Source organism: Sapajus apella, unplaced genomic scaffold, assembly GCF_009761245.1.
Source record: "Sapajus apella isolate SASKATOON/1434 unplaced genomic scaffold, GSC_monkey_1.0 scaffold984, whole genome shotgun sequence".
Classification (NCBI taxonomy): Eukaryota; Metazoa; Chordata; class Mammalia; order Primates; family Cebidae; genus Sapajus; species Sapajus apella.
Genome location: NW_022437910.1, coordinates 1 through 16,414, shown reverse-complemented (window position 1 = coordinate 16,414; position 16,414 = coordinate 1). Strand labels below are relative to the sequence as shown.

The 16,414-nt window shown below is 51.2% G+C and overlaps 1 protein-coding gene across 7 annotated transcripts; it reads left to right on the top strand.

Moving 5' to 3' along the window:
* The first annotated feature begins 975 nt into the window (after window positions 1-975).
* LOC116546501 (coiled-coil domain-containing protein 61) lies at window positions 976-16,289 on the top strand. 7 transcript variants are annotated; one of them, XM_032272747.1, is made up of 6 exons: window positions 976-1,042; window positions 9,120-9,278; window positions 9,526-9,608; window positions 12,563-12,720; window positions 14,382-14,543; window positions 15,253-16,284. In XM_032272747.1, the coding sequence occupies exons 2-6, from the start codon at window positions 9,131-9,133 to the stop codon at window positions 15,287-15,289; spliced, it is 588 nt and encodes a 195-aa protein (XP_032128638.1). In that variant the 5' UTR covers window positions 976-1,042; window positions 9,120-9,130; the 3' UTR covers window positions 15,290-16,284. The 7 variants fall into 7 exon arrangements, with proteins under 7 accessions (XP_032128638.1, XP_032128641.1, XP_032128637.1 ...); XM_032272746.1 differs by lacking the exon at window positions 976-1,042 and adding an exon at window positions 4,956-5,897; XM_032272748.1 differs by lacking the exon at window positions 976-1,042 and adding an exon at window positions 8,657-8,681 and having other exon boundaries at window positions 15,253-16,285.
* Window positions 16,290-16,414: the final 125 nt, after the last annotated feature.

Below are 16,414 nucleotides of genomic sequence, written 5' to 3'. Positions count from 1 at the left end.
TACTGATTTGTGAATCTGAAACTTGTTCTAAATTATACTTTTTAAAAAGTTCCATCAAGCACGCTAGAAGAAAGATAACTTATTTTTCTTTTCTTTTTGCAGGCAAAGATATTGTGAAACATGCAGCCGAAAAAGTAGGAAACGTCACAGAGGTGTGTCAGGCAGAAAATTAATAAAAACATTACGTTATCCTTTGGGATTTTGCAATGTTTGTGGTATTTGGCTCTTTTAATTTGTTATCATTTCATATTCTAAGTAAACTTTCATTGTCAGTTCTTTTTTAAACTTATTTTTCTTTCTTAAAGAGGTCCCTCCTCCTCCATCCCCGCGCTCAATTCCTTCAGCTGGATCCTTCCAATTCATGACCGATTGGTTTAAAATATGGGTCGTTCAAAAGCTGTGTGATCCCGAGCTAGTGGCTATACCTCTCAGAGCCTGTTTCCTTAGTGGTAAAATGGAAATCATAATAACTTTGAAGTGCTGTTATAAAGTTTAAATAAGCCAAGGCCTGCAAAATGCTTAGTGCAGGTTTGGAATGCACCGAGAGATGACAAATCTCAACCTGTCCTTATGTTGAGACCACTCCCCAGTTTCCGGAGCCTCGGCCACAACCTCCCCTTGCGCATGCACACCCGGCTCTCCCTTCCAGGCCCTCCCCACCACGTGGGCGCGGCCTACCCTTCCGCAGGGGGTAATAGGCGGAGTCAAGGGGCTACTTCCGGGATTCTTTCCCATTTACTTCGGGGAACAACTCTTTCGTAAGACTGGCAGCATCATTAGCCAGTAGTGATTAGAGAAGAGCAAGCCGGTAGGTGCTTCCCCTCAACCCATTTCGGAACACCCCTTCCGAGTTAGCCAATTGCAAGATTTGGAGGGCGGGTTCTCCTCTGGGGCGGGACAGAGTGACCGGCGTCTCTTTTGGCTAATGGAAACTTGGCTGCGGGTAAGCTATGACCAATGAGAAGCAAGAACGCCGGATCCTGGGGCGGGGCTGGAGCTTCGGCAGTTGAACCGCTCGCGAGGAGTGGTGCCCGTGGAGAAGGTGAGAGGCGGCGGGAGTGGCGGGTGCGCGGCTCGCAGCGGAGGTGTTAGCGGGAGGGAAGCGGGGTTCTGTTGGAGGAGAGTGGGCTGCGTTGGGCAGCTGACCCGGCCTTGTGGGAATCGGGAGAAAAGGTGCCCTTTAACAAGGGTAGGCGCTTAACTGAGGGGTTCTGAGGCTGAGCCCAGCATTTAAGTTGAGGGTGATCTGTATTTCGCAGGAGGGTCTTCAGTGGGGGAAGTCGTAAAGCAGGAGGCAGCAGATGGTAAAATATAGAGATGCCCTTGGAATGCAGCGTGGCGATTTAGTAGGTTTTAAGGCAGAGGGTCAGTATAGCGCACTATGATTTACAAGCTTTGATTTGGGTGAAAGTCGTGGGAAGCAGCAATATTGAGGGAGGGAGGGAGACCTCCAGGGATGAGGATGTACTTCAAAGAGATGTGAAGCCCTATTTTGCCTGTGGCGTTTACTAGATGCTGTGCACCTGCCAAGTGTTTTAGGTGAATTAACTCTTAAACTTACCCTACCGATATTTCAGAGTGTGGACTCTGGCGTCGGGTTGAATCCTGAATTTGAATCTCGGCTCTGCCACTGAGCGTTACTGTGGCTTTGGGCGAGTTGTTTATCCTTTTCTGTGCCTCAGCTTAATAATCGGTAGAATGATCTCATCTCTGTCTATACCATTGGCTTGCTTCACCCTGTTTATCTAGTGATAACTCCCAGGTGTGGTTTCCAGCCTGGATCTCTGCCCTGAACTTTAGATCATATCGTGGCCGACTTTTCTGTATTTGGAAGTTCATTTGACATTCAGACATAAACTTGTTCCAAACCAAACTTGCCGTTCTCTCCTTTCAGCCTCCAAACCCAGTTGATGGCACATTCATCCTTCCAAGTACTAAGATCAAGAAGCCTGGAGTGTTCTTCACTCTTCTTTTGACTTATACACGGTCCAGCCATCAGCAGATCACATTAACTCTACCTTCAAAACACATCCAGAGGCCCGGCGCAGTGGCTCACACCTGTAATCCCAGCACTTTGGGAGGCTGAGGCGGGTGGATCACCTGAGGTCGGGAGTTCGAAACCAGTCTGACCAACATGGAGAAACCCTGTCTCTACTAAAAAATACAAAATTAGCTGGGCATGGTGGCGCATGCCTGTAATCCTAGCTACTTGGGAGACTGAGGCAGGAGAATCACTTGAACCTGAGAGACAGAGGTTGCAGTGAGCCAAGATTGTACCATTGTACTCCAGCCTGGGCAACAAGAGCAAAACTCTGTCTCAAAAAAACAAAACAAAACAAACCACATCCAGAATCCAACCACATCTCACCAGCTCCTTTGCTACCACTCTGTCCCAGCTTGTCTCTTGGCTCTTACCTGGTGTGTTGCAGTGGCCTTCTGCGTGGTCTCCCTGCCTCTTGCTGTTAGGGGGATCCTAGTAGAACAGAAATCAGATCAGATTGCTCCTCTGTTCAAACCCTCTCCTGGCTCCCACCTTACTCGGTAAAAGTCTTCACTGTATCCGCAAGGACCCCCAGCTTATTGGGTTCCTCCTCCTCCCTCCAACGTCCATCACCTCTCTCAGTTCCCTTGCTTACTCTGCTGCAGCCACCCTGGCCTCCTCTCTGTTCTTTGAACATGGTGAACACATTGTCACCTCAGGGCCTTTGTGCTCGCTGTCCACTCCTTCGGGATCAGGTCTCCTTAGATGTCTGCGTGGCTTCTCCCGCACCTCTTTCAGGTCTCTGTTCAGATGTCAGCTTCACAGCTGGGCACTTGCTGACTACTCAGGCTAAAAGACCTCCTCTCATGTGGCTCTCACCTGGCCTTTTCTTCATAACACCAATACCTGATACAGATTATTATTATTATTTTTTTTTTTTAGATGGAGTTTTGCTCTTGTTGCCCAGGCTAAAGTGCAATGTTGTGATCTTGGCTCACCTCAACCCCCGCTCCCCAGGTTCATGTAATTCTCCTGCCTCAGCCTCCCGAGTAGCTGGGATTACAGGCATGTGCCACCACGCCTGGGTAATTCTGTATTTCTAGTAGAGACAGGGTTTCTCCATGTTGATCAGGCTGGTCTCTAACTCCCAACCTCAGCTGATCAGTCTGCCTTGGCCTTCCAAAGTGTTGAGGTTAATGTGTGAACCACCGCGGCCGGTCAATATTATTATTTTTATTATTATTATTTTTTGAGATGGAGTCTTGTTCTGTTGCCCCGGCTGGAGTGCAGTGGCATGATCTCAGCTCACTACATCCTGTGCCTCCCGGTTCAAGTGATTCCCCTGTCTCAGCCTCCGAAGTAGCTGGAACTACAAGTGTGTGCCACCATGTCCGGCTAATTTTTGTAATTTTAATAGAGATGGGGTTTCACCATCTTGGCCAGGCCAGTTTCAAACTCCTGACCTCAAGTGATCTGCCCACCTCAGCCTCCCAAAGTGCTGGGATTACAGGCATGAGCCACCACACCTGGCCTTCACTTGGATTACTGTTGGTTTATATCCACTGGGCTTCTTGGACCTCCCCACTAGAGTGTTTGGCTCTATGTGAATATAGAACCCGGCACCTAGAAGAGCACATGGTGCCTACAAAGTGTTGTTTCTCCTATACGGTCCTCACCATCCTTTGGGGTCTCCCTGTGGTGTGGGGCAAGGTTGCTGAGCTGGGAGGGTCTTGTGTCGGGTGTTGGGGTTAGAGATCGGGGAATAAACTGGACAGATTGTGGTGCCCAAGGGTAGAAGGACCGTTTAGTGTCTGAAGGAACCTGGAGGAAATGCAGATTCCGGGGCCCCCCCCAGGGTTTCTGCTTGTGTATGTTTGGGACCCGACCTAGGAAGCTGCATTTTCATAAGCGCTTGTTGTAAGGATTATGTTCCTTGGCCATCACTGTGGGAAACACGGCCAAGCTGGTTCAGACTTTGGGCTGGAAGGAAACAGCTCTCTTATCATCCAGCTGATGCTTTGCCGGGCAGTGCTGTGGTGATTGATACACCTCCTGACCCAACCTGGGAGTCAGGGAGGGCTTCCTGCAGGAGAGGGCATTGGAGCTGAGACTTAATGAGCTAAGGGGAGAAAACCTTAGCTGTATCCCCAATGCCTAGAACCCCATTTCCTGGCATCTCCCATGAAATTCACAAGCAGTCGTGAAGATACAAGATTGATTAAAATGCCTCTGCCCTCATGGACTCATGGTTTGTCAAATAATCAACAGATCACACAGATGGTAACAGGGAGTGCCAGACACTGTTTGAAGCACCTTATATATATTAAATTAATTCCACAACAACCCTATAAGGTAGGGGCTCTTGTCCCACTTTACTGATGGGGGAAAGCCCAGAGAGGGCAAGTGTCTTGCCCAAGGCCACACCAAGGATAAGTGCAGCTGGAATCTGAACCCGGAAGTCCCCAGCCTGCAGCACGTGCCATGCTGAAGCTGTGAGGCCACATTTGGGTCAGTTCTGGGAGGAAACAGGAGGTGGTCAGGGAAGGGCAGCTGGGTGATGGGAAGGAGGACAAATGCTTCTGTCCTTCATCGTGAGATCCTAGACAAGCCTCAGTTTCATCCTCTGCATAATGGGGCTGGTTATAGTACCCACCAGGGAGCAGAATTTGGGGTGAGTCATTCATTGGATTGGTAAATGTGCATGGTCTTTATCTAAGGCAAAATGTCTTTGTTTTATTGTGTGTGTGTGTGTGTGTGTGTGTGTGTGTGTGTTTTGTTTGGTTTTTGAGACAATTTATTGCCCAGGCTGGAGAGCAGTGGCACAATCTTGGCTCACTGTGACCTCCATCTCCCAGGCTCAAGCGATTCTCCTGCCTCAGCCTCCTGGTTAGCTGGGATTATAGGCACCTGCCACCATGCCCGGCTAAGTTTTGTACTTTTGGTAGAGACAGTTTCTCCATGTTGGTCAGGCTGGTCTTGAACTCCCGACCTCAGGTGATCCACCCTCCTTGTCCTCCCAAAGTGCTGGGATTACAGGCATGAGGCACCGTACCTGGCCAGCAAAACATCTTTAAGAGACAATGGGAGAGGGAGTCTGGATCCCCCAGGGGGAACTGGGGTACCACAGTGTGCCCTATAGAGATTGCATTGCTTGGTTCCCCAGAGGGCTTTTGTGTCTCTACATTCCATGGGGACAATGTGGAAGGCTTTGGTCTGTATTCTGGGGCAGTGAAGGGGAGTTCTGTCCAGTCTCAATTCACTCACGTGGTAGGGAGGTGAGGTCAGAATGGGGTCGGGAAAGGGATCATCCCAGTCAGGCAATGAGTGTGAATGTGGGGCTGAGGTCTGCTGCAGGGGAGAGCCCAGCTAGGGGATGGCTGGGCTGGAATATGTGTTGGTGGTGGTGGGAGCTAGAGTGTGGGGAAATAGTCATCCGGTGGGGCTGCCAAGGGTGGTGATTCGCCCATGTCTGGTATGGGAGGTAGTGATGGAGATTTGTCTTTGGGAAGCCCTGGGTGAGAGCTGTGAAATCTGTGGGGAGAGCCATTTGGAGGGTGGAGCCAGGGGCGGTGATGTAACCCTGGAAAGGAAAGGGGTCATCCTGGTGAATGATGAGAGGGAGAGAGCTGGGGGCTGACACACTGAGTGTGAGTGTGCCGGCGCCATGACGTCATGAGGCCCGAGAACTGGGTCAGGTGTGTGGGCCAGGATGAGGCCTTGGGACAGCCGCACGGCGCTCGCAGGGATGGGGTGGTGACGTCACGGATTGGTGAGGGCGGGGCCTCAAAGGCACCGCTGGGCTGCGTGAGGTCAGGAACGAGGCAGAGGCTGAGAAGAACTGGGAGAGGCTCCGGACTGGAATGAAATCGGCCACCAGGATGAGCCACTGGTCACGAAGCAAGGATGCAGGATGCAGGTAGAGGGATAGGGTCAGCGGCGGGAGGGGAGATGGGGCTCAGGGTCTGGGGAATCTTAGAAGTGGTGGTGGTGATGGGGTAAGTGGGGAGGAGGGGTTGCTCAGAGAGGGCTCTCCAAAGGGAAGAGAGGTGCAAAATGTGTGTGCGGGTGGAGTGGGGGTGGGGGGTGTGGGTTTACAAGCAATTTGGGAGGGAACAAAATCCAGGTGAATGGGGGGTGATGGAATGCTGGCTGAAAGTGGGTGTGCGGAGCAGAACCTTGAGCAAATATGCGGGCAGAATGCAGGTGAAATAATGGGGTGCATTGAAGTTGAATAGGCGGGAGCCCCAGGAGAGCGTGAGTGGGTGGTGTAGGGAGGAAAGTGAGGCTGTCTCCCTGCTCCCAAATCTGGGAAAGCGGGATGGTATGAAGGGGCATTGGACGGGAGAGAGGGGGCTGGTTTCTGGGGAATGTAGCACGAGGGTTGGGCTGGAATATATGGAGTGGGAGGTTCTGTAGAGAGGAGGGGAAGAGGAACCTAGAATCTCGTGGTCGTCTGGGGGACCAGTGATGGACAACTGGGGTCCGGGAGGCCGTGTGGCGCTGGCACGGGCGTGGGATTTATTCCATCAGCAGTTACTGAGCGCTTAGGACATGCCTAGAGGAGGGGGTGGGGGAAGGCAGCGGGCGAAGTTTGTGGAGGCGAGAGAGGTGTGAGGGTGCAAGGGGGATTGAGTTGAGGCAGAGTATTCCGGGGCTCAGTGTCTGGGCTAGGGGTGGGGTGAGGGCTAAGCACCAGGCACTGGGACGTCGAAAGGGGCTGCTATTCGCGGGATGGGTACGGGAGGTTTCTGCGGAGCGGTGGGGAAGGGCGATTTGGCGGCGGGGATGTGGTGTGGCGAGCCCCCTTCCTCTGTGTGGTCTCCCAGGAGCTGGGGACCATGAATGGGGGCGGTGAAGCTGTGTGGCTCCTCAGGTGTTCAGTTCTGTGAGTGCCTCCTACGCCTTGGTAACCGGGACGGCGCCGCCGCTGATTGGTTCTGGGAGCCGGAGGGGTGGGGTTGATGGGCGGGGTTTAGGACGCAGTGGGGCGGGGCCAGCGCTGCCGCGCACTGCGCTGGGGTCTGGGGCTGCGGGATATGTCGAAACGTGCGGCGATTTGTTTGTAGTGAGATCGAGATTATTATTATTATTTTTTTTTTTTGAGGCGGAATCTTTCTCTTGTTGCCCAGGCTGGAGTGCAGTGGCACCATCTCAGCTCACTGCAACCTCCGCCTCCCAAGGTTCAAGTGATTCTCTCGCCTCAGCCTCCCAAGTAGCTGGGATTACAGGCGCCCGCCACTACGTCCGGCTAATTTTTGTATTTTTAGTAGAGATGGGGTTTCACCATGTTGGCCAGGCTGGTCTCAAACTCCCGCCTCTACCTCCCAAAGTGCTGGGATTATAGGCGTGAGCCACCGCGCCTGGTCGAGATCGGGATTATTAACCTGGACTTCAGAACCACCAGAGGATGAAAGCACATTGTCAGAGTGTGAATTTTCCAGGGGAAGAGGGTGTCTGATTTCATCAGCCCTTCCAAAGCACCTTGCTCCCAAATAAAGTTAAGAGCTGTGATGTAGAGAGAGGAGGTGTCTGTCAGAGTGTCTAGGGCCCAGGCCATTGCCCTTGGGCCTCTGAGAAAAGTGATCTGTGGATGGGCCTGGGGGTGGTAATTGGGAGCCCCTGAAATGAACTTGCAAAAGGTTGGGGGATCATTCATTTATCTGTCGAAGGCTCAGAGACTTCATTAGATTCTCAAAGGCTCAAGGTTAAAAATTCCTTACCTGGAGTTTCAGGGCTCATCTTTTTGGCTCATAATATTATATTTTCTGGTATTAGACTTTATTTTATTTTATTTTTTGAGACAGAGTCTCTCTTTGTTGCCAGGCTGTAGTGCAGTGGCGCAATCTGGGCTGATTGCAACCTCTGCCTCCTGGCTTCAAGCGATTCTCCTGCCTCAGCCTCCAGATTAGCTGGGATTACAGTGATGGGCCACCACATTTGGCTCATTTTTTTGTATTTTTAGTTGAGACAGGGTTTCATCACCATGTTGGCCAGGCTGGTCTGAAACTCCTGACCTCATGATCAACCCGTCTTTCCTCCCAAAGTGCTGGGATTACAGGCACGAGACACCGTACCTGGCCTACTCTGACTCCCTTTTAAAAGCTTGGCTCATCTTACTCCAACACCTCCTGTCCCTCTTTCCAGCTTGACTTTTCTCCGCAAATGTTTGCTGAATGAATGGATGAATGAATAATAAATATACAATGAATATAAGACTTAATAAATTAATATTAATCATGATTCTTTTGTTGGCAATCATTTATTTCTTTTCTTTCTTTCTTTTTTTTTTTTTTTTTTTTAGACGCGGAGTTTCGCTCTTGTTACCCAGGCTGGAGTGCAATGGCGCGATCTCGGCTCACCGCAACCTCCACCTCCTGGGTTCAGGCAATTCTCCTGCCTCAGCCTCCTGAGTAGCTGGGATTACAGGCACACACCACCATGCCCAGCTAATTTTTTGTATTTTTAGTAGAGACGGGGTTTCACCATGCTGACCAGGATGGTCTCGATCTCTTGACCTTGTGATCCACCCGCCTCGGCCTCCCAAAGTGCTGGGATTACAGGCTTGAGCCACCGCGCCCGGCCTTCTTTCTTTTTAAAATTGAGTCAGAGTCTCACTTTGTCACCCAGCCTGCAGTGCAGTGGCAAGATTACAGCTTAATGCAGCCTCCGCCTCCAGCCTCCCAAGTAGCTGGAACTACAGGTGCGCACTACCACACCTGGCAATTTTTTTGTATTTTTAGTAGAGAGAGGGTTTCACCACGTTGCCCAGGCTGGCCTTGAACTCCTAAGCTCAAGTGATCCTCCTGCCTCAGCCTCCCAAAGTGCCGGGATAACAGGTGTGAGCCACTGTGCACGGCCCAGCAATCATGTATTCCTAGTATCCAGCATATGTTGGACACAGCAGCCTGCAGGTCACAGTACCAAGTGCTTTTATGCATATTGCCCATTGTAATCCTCACAAGTCCAAAAGGTTGGTGCCATTGTTATACCCATTTTCCAGATGAGGAAAGTGACGCACAGAGAGGCGAAGTCACTTTCCCAGGATGCCACAGCTGGTAAATGATGGAGCCAGGATATGGGGCCTGGCCTTCCAGCTTATGAGCCTGGGCTCTCAGCTCCTCTGGGTTTCTGTCTCCAGCAACGTTGGCCATGGACCAACCGGCCGGCCTGCAGGTGGACTACGTCTTCCGGGGTGTGGAGCATGCTGTGCGGGTGGTGGTTTCCGGGCAGGTGCTGGAGCTGGAGGTGGAGGACCGGATGACGGCTGACCAGTGGCGGGGCGAGTTCGATGCCGGCTGTGAGTGTGCCTGCCTGGGGTGGGCTCATCTCTCCTCTCCTGGGATCAGCTTCTCCCAGATGAGGCTACCCTGAATCCTGCCCACCTGTCTCTTCTGTCACCGGAAGCTCTCCAATGTCGGGAGGGGTGTAGGTCTCATTGCTCAAGCCAGAGACACTGCAGTCGGGGAGAGTTGGAGAGCTTAGATGCGTTGCCCTGGGGCTGGGCAAGCGGTCAGACCTCAGGAGGGACTTTTCTCCCCACCCAGTCATTGAAGATTTGACTCACAAGACAGGGAACTTCAAACAGTTCAACATCTTCTGTCACATGCTGGAGTCAGCCCTCACTCAGGTAGGGCCCGGGCTGGTGGGTGGGGGTGGGAGGGGGTTCTGTCTTCCAGATTCCTGGGGGGTCAATGCCCATCTGATGTATATAGGACCCTCTACCTTCTCTTTCATTTTAGGAACAGGGAGATCATTTTCTTCTTTTGCCAAGTGTAAATCGTTCATTTTGAATTTAATGATAGTTATGTAGAAAATTCAGGTCACAGAGAAATATAAAGACGAAAGTTATCACTCCACCCCTAATACTCGCTTCTGTTACTATTATGGTGAAAATCACTCCAGCTGTTTCTCCGTGTCTCTGTTTCTGAATACGTGTGTGTGTGTGTGTGTGTGTGTGTGTGTGTGTATGCATTTGCAGACCTGTAATTATATATAGTTTATATATCCTCCAAGGTATTCTGCACCTACTTTTGATTATTTGTTTTTTTGTTGTTGGAGTTTCGCTCTTGTTGTCCAGGCTGGAGTGCAGTGGCACGATCCCGGCTTACTTCAACCTCCGCCTCCTAAGTTCAAGCGATTCTCCTGCCTCAGCCTCCTGAGTAGCTGGGATTACAGGCACACACCACCACACCTGGCTAATTTTTGTATTTTTAGTAGAGACAAGGTTTCACCATGTTGGTTAGCCTGGTCTCGAACTCCTGACCTTGTGATCCGCCTCAGGCTCCAAAGTGCTGGGATTCCAGGTGTGAGCTACTGCGCTCAGCCAGAAGTTTTTGTTTGTTTGTTTGTTTTGAGATGGAGTCTCACTCTGTCTCCCAAGCTGGAGTGCAATGGTGCAATCTCGGCTCACTGCAACATCCGCCTCCTGGGTTCAGGTGATTCTCCTGCCTCAGCCTCCTGAGTAGCTGGGACTGCAGCCATGTGCCACCACACCCGTCTAATTTTTGTATTTTTAGTAGAGATGGGTTTCATCATGTTGGTGAGGCTGGTCTCGAACAACTGATGTAAGTCATCTACCCAGTTTGACCTCCCAAAGTATTGTGATTTCAGGTGTGGGCCACCATGCTCAGCCTAAAAGTAATAACTGGGGAGAGGAAAGCAGGTTAAAACTTAGAGTGACAGGGATGGGTGGTATTTAGATATCTTTTTTTTTTTTTTTTTTTTCAGACAGAGTTTTGCTCTGTTACTCAGGCTCAGTGGCCCAGTCTTAGCTCACTGCATCCTCCACCTCCTGGGTTCAAGTGATTCTCATGCCTCAGCTTCCCTAGTAGCTGGGACTATAGGTGTGCCTGCCATGCCCGGCTAATTTTTGTATTTATTTTTTTGAGACACCATCTCTGTCACCCATGCTGGATGAAGTGCAGTGGCCTGATATTGGCTCACTGCAACCTCTGCCTCCTGGGTTCAAGCGATTCTGGTTCTTCAGCCTCCCGAGTAGCTGGGATTACAGACATGTGCCGCCATGCCTGACTAATTTTGTATTTTTAGTAGAGACAGGGTTTCTCCATGTTGGTCAGGCTGGTCTCGAGCTCTCGACCTCAGGTGATCTGCCCGCCTCGGCCTCCCAAAGTGCTGGGATTACAGGCGTGAGCCACCGCGCCCGGCCACATGGATCTTTTTTTACCTGTGGATGATTTTGTAACCTCATGCATTGGTCATTTGGAAAACACTGGTTCACCAAGTTGTGCAGATTTTTTGAATGTTGACACATTTCCTTACTTGATATCCTCAAGTCAGATTTGTTAATATCCTCACCCATCTGCCCAGGAAAGTCTTTGAACACTGAGAAGCTGTCAAACACCCAGTGGAAGACAGAAGTTTTCCAAAATTCTAATTTTAAGTACAAAGCTTGAATTTGATTATTGGCAAGACACCCCATCAGCTGTTTTTCTTGGAGTGACAGGCTCACTTTGCTCATTTTTGAGAAAATGTCTGCCAGATAGCCCGAGTCTAAATAACCATAGTTTTGTCTGTCAGTCGTTTTTTCCCCAAGTAAAAATAGTGTTCCAGGAAAAGTGGCTAATTTAGCTCACAACTCAGTTGCACAAGTGCTTTTTCCCGAGACCATCGTCAGACTTTGGCGTGTACAGAAGTACTTTCTGTGCACTTGCAATTTTCTTGCACACCACAATAAAGAGCTGTGTCCTCTAGGGGCAGGATTCAATATAATTAATAACTTTTGCTGCTTCATCAAGAACATTCCGATGGTTCATTTCCTGTGTTTGATTGTTGATGTGCTTATTGTTTGTTTATTTCTGTTCCCCAGCCGCCAGCTGAGACGGGGGAGATACAGTGCCATTCGGTGCCAGGGCTTGACTTCTGCTCAGGCACCAGCAGTTTTTCCCACCATTGCTTTTGTAGCACTCACACACATGTCAACACAGTGAAAAAGACAAATGATGTCTTTGTATTATTGTGAAAGTAGCTTTGGGCCCGGTTCGGTGGCTCATGCCTATAATCCCAGCATTTTGGGAGCCTGAGGCAGGCGGATCACGAGTTCAGGAGTTCGAGACCAGCCTGGCCAACATGGTCAAACCCTGTCTCTACTAAAAATACAAAAGCTAGCTGGGTGTGGTGGTGGGCCCCTGTAGTCCCAGCTACTCAGGAGGCTGAGGCAGGAGAATCACTTGAACCTGGGAGGTAGAGGATGCAGTGAGCCAATATTGCGCCACTGCACTCCAGCCTGGGCGACAGTGAGACTCCATCTCAAAAAAATAGAAAGCTTTGACCTCAATGGAGATTCCTGAAAGGGTCTCAGGGATCCCCCAGGGATCTGCAGACAGCATGTGGAGAGTCACAGGTCTAAGCTGTTCTCTGTGATTGAGCATTTAGGTTCTTTCCGGGTTCTCCCTTCGAGGAAGTCCTTGTGTCAGCCCCTGGGACAGGGCCATGTTGATCGCCAGCTTTGCATAGGAAAGCCTAGCCCGCCGAGAACGGGAAGGGCTGCCTCCCAGATGTGTGCTGGCTGCCCTGTGTGGCGGTGGCGGGTGCTGTGCAGCTCTTCCTCTCTTCTCCCGACAGAGCAGTGAGTCAGTCACTCTGGACCTGCTGACCTACACAGACCTGGAGTCCCTGCGGAACCGCAAGATGGGGGGCCGCCCGGGCCCTCTGGCCCCCAGATCGGCGCAGCTCAACTCCAAGCGCTACCTGATCCTCATCTACTCCGTGGAGTTTGACAGGTGGGGAGGAGGAGCAGGTTCCAGGGCCAGGCTGGTGGGTGGGGTGGGACCCCCTGGCACCCAGGGCAAGGTCACATTGGTTAAGCCTTGCCTTTGGGGTCTCCCCTGTTGGGGTCTGTATCATTAGTATTGTGTCTGGCTACAAGCAGCAGAATAACCATCACCAGTGCCCTGAACACACAATGCGTCAAACTAACAACACATCACGTAACAACACTTCTAGGTAGGTGGCTGCCACTGCGCAGCAGTTCCACCAGGGACTCAAGCTCTTTGTTTTTTGTTGTTTTTCCTCCTTTGTCATCGTCAGTGTGTTTGCTTTTTTTTTTTTTTTTTTTTTTTTTTTTGAGACGAATTCTTGCTGTACCCAGGCTGGAGTGCAGTGGTGCAATTTTGGCTCACTGTAGCCTCTGCCTCCCAGGTTCAAGCGATTTTCATGCCTCAGCCTCCAGAGTAGCTGGGATTACAGGTGCCCACAACCACGTCTGGCTAATTTTTGTATTTTTAGTAGAGGCGGGGTTTCGTCATGTTGCCTGGGCTGGTCTTGAACTCCTAGCCTCAAGTGATCCTCCTGCCTCAGCCTCTTCAAGTCCTGGGATTACAGGCATGAGCCACTGTGCCTGTCTTGGCTTTTTGATTTCATCTTTATCTCTTCATGGTCACAAAATAGCTGCTGGATGCCCTAGACATTGCATCTTTATCAAGGCAGGAAGAAGAGGGACAGGGCTGAGTTTGCTAATTGCATCTGCTGGTTTTATCAGGAAGATAAAAGTGTTCCACACCTGTAATCCCAGCACTTTGGGAGGCCTGAACAACATGGTGAAAACCCGTCCGTCTCTACTAAAAATATAGAAATTAGCCTGGCGTGATGGCGGACGCCTGTAATCCCAGCTACTCAGGAGGCTGAGGCAGGAGAATCTCTTGAACCTGGGAGGCAGAGGTTGCAATGAGCTGAGATTGCACTCCAGCCTGAGTGACAGAATTTTTTTTTTTTTCCATCTCAAAAAAAAAAAAGGAGCATTCCCAGAAGACTCCCAACAGTTTTCCAGTAATATTTGGCCAGAAGTGGTCACGTGCAAGGATGTTGGGAAAATGAATAGCTGGCTTTCCAGCCTTTATAGGGGGAGGCAGCAAGGGCGTTGGGAATGGCCCTTGTGTAGCTGGGTGACTGTGTCTGCCCCATGTGTTAGTGGCCACTGGATTTCGTACTGGGAAGTTACCAATCCCCTGTGAATAGTATCTCATGGGGCAGTTAATCAAGATGCCCTCCCTTTCCCCAGCCAAGCCGGGGCGACCCAGGCCAGGCCAACCAGGATCCCCCACTGTGGCGTCTGAATTAGGATTGTATTTGCTTGCAGGTAACATGATACCAGCATTCCCCTCATCACCAGTATGCGACAGGGAAGTTACCCCAGGCTACACCAGGCCTGACAATCCCAGTGGTCCCCAAATTGCTACATAAGAGGCTTTCAGAGGTGGCGACTGGAACAAGGGGTCTGGGGACAGGGAGGGGTCTTGAGGCTATGCTCAGAACTTAAGCCTCTAGGATAGTACCATTTCTGGAGTTGTGTGTTTTCGTATGCTGTGACTCTCAGAGTCTGGTATTTACCCTCGGGTGCATTCTTGGCCTCTGAGATGTCACGGTTCTAATCCTACCTCCTCAGGATTCACTACCCGCTGCCCCTCCCGTACCAGGGCAAGCCAGACCCCGTGGTTCTGCAGGGCATCATCCGCTCACTGAAGGAGGAACTGGGCCGCCTGCAAGGGCTGGGCGGCCAGGACACTCGGGACACCCGGGAGACTGAGATCTGGCACCTTCGGGAGCAGTGAGTCTTGGATGGGCGGGCAGCTGGGGCGGGCAGCTGGGGCGGGTGTGTGCCCTCTCATCATGCACCGCGGGGCCCATGCTCAGCCCTGTCTCCCTCACCCAGCATGTATTTATTCTGTTCTTTCGAGGCAGAGTCTCACTCTGTTGCTCAGGCTGGAGTGCAGTGATACAATCTCCGCTCACTGCAGCTTCCTCCTCCCAGGTTCAAGTGATTCTCCTGCCTCAGCCTCCCACATAGCTGGGACTACAGGTGCTCACCGCCAAGCCCGGCTAATTTTGTGTTTTGGTAGAGATGGGGTTTCACCATGTTGGTCAGGCTGGTCTCAAGCTCTTGACCTCAAGTGATCTGCCCACCTTGGCCTCCCAAAGTGCTGGGATTCCAGGAGTGAGCTTCCACGCCTGGCCTCTGAGCCTCTCTTCTGCACCTGCTTTGTGCCAGGTGGTGCTGGGGACATAGTAGTGACCAAGACTATCCTGGTACTGCCCTCCTGGGACTCTCAGTCCAGTGAGGGAGGCAGATGTGTTTGCAGACAGTGAAAGGCTCAGAGTGGGTGGGGGACCTGACCCTGCCTGGTAAGGGAGGGAGGGGTGTTCTTGGCAAAGGGAGCCGCATGTGCAGAGGTATGGGGGAGGTCGAGCTGTATGCAGGTGAATCCACCTTCACGGGGTGCCTCTTTTGTGCTAGCCCCTCCCTGCCACTCAGGTAGTACCCGGCCCTGGGGGAGATGGATGTTAATTACATAACCACCTGAGTATATCATTGCAGACGGAGGTGGGTGAGGCAGAAAGGGAGCCTGTGCTGTGGGAGGCTGTCACAGTACCCCACTGGGGTGTGGGGTGGGTCAGGCAGAGGGTCTGGGGAAGAGCGTTGTAGGCAGAGGGAACAGCATGGGCAGAGTCCTTGTGTTCGGTGGGAATGTGGTGAGAACAAGAGAATGAATGAAGTGAATGAAGCAACGGCTTTTGATGTATTCATGCCTGCCACATGCTTGGTTCTGTTGGGGAGATGAATCTGGGGCTTGATCTCTACTGGGAAGAGGTCTGGCTCATTGGGGAGGGCTAATAATATTTTTAGTAATAATAATACCTGTAACTAATCATTAGCAATAATAATACTGGTTCAATAATACAGTCACTGAACATTTAACTCTATGCCAGGGCTGCTCTGTGCTTTGTGACTGGATTCATTTTACCCTCACAGCCACCCTACAAGGGAGGCACTGCTGCTATCTCCGTTTTACAGAGGCCCAGAGAAGTTAGGGAACGTGCCTCAGGTCACACAGTGGGTGACATGGCCAAGCTGGAACTTAGATCCAGGCAGCACCATTGCACCTCTGTTGATTCCCCAGCTGTTTGCACTGCTGGTGGCTGCAAGCCCAGGACAGAGTGATGAATGCTGATGGGAGGACCAGTCCTTATGGGAGCTCATGGGGCTGGGGAACCCCCTTGGAGCTCTCCTGTGTACTGCTGGGCCGAGGAGGGCAGCAGTGGGGAGGCCAGAATGCACAGTAGCATAGGCTTCATCCTCAGTTTATCCTCAGGATCTGCTCTGGTGGGGGCCCAGTCGGGGGTCGGAGGGAAGAGTGTGTGTGTGTGTGTGTGTGTGTGTGTTTCTAGGTTTGTGTTTATGGGTGTGTGTTTCCCAAGATGGCCACAAGGTGGAGCCCTCCACCCTTAGGAACCAACAACAGGAGCCTTGCGATTTTGTGTGTGTGTGTGTGTGTGTGTGTGTGTATGTGTGTGTGTTTTTCTAGGTTTGAGTTTATGGGTGTGTGCGATCAGAGAGAGAATGTGCGTCTTTCTAGGTATTTATGGGTGTGTGTTTCCCAAGGTGGCCACAAGGTGGCGTCCTCCACCCTTAGGAACCAA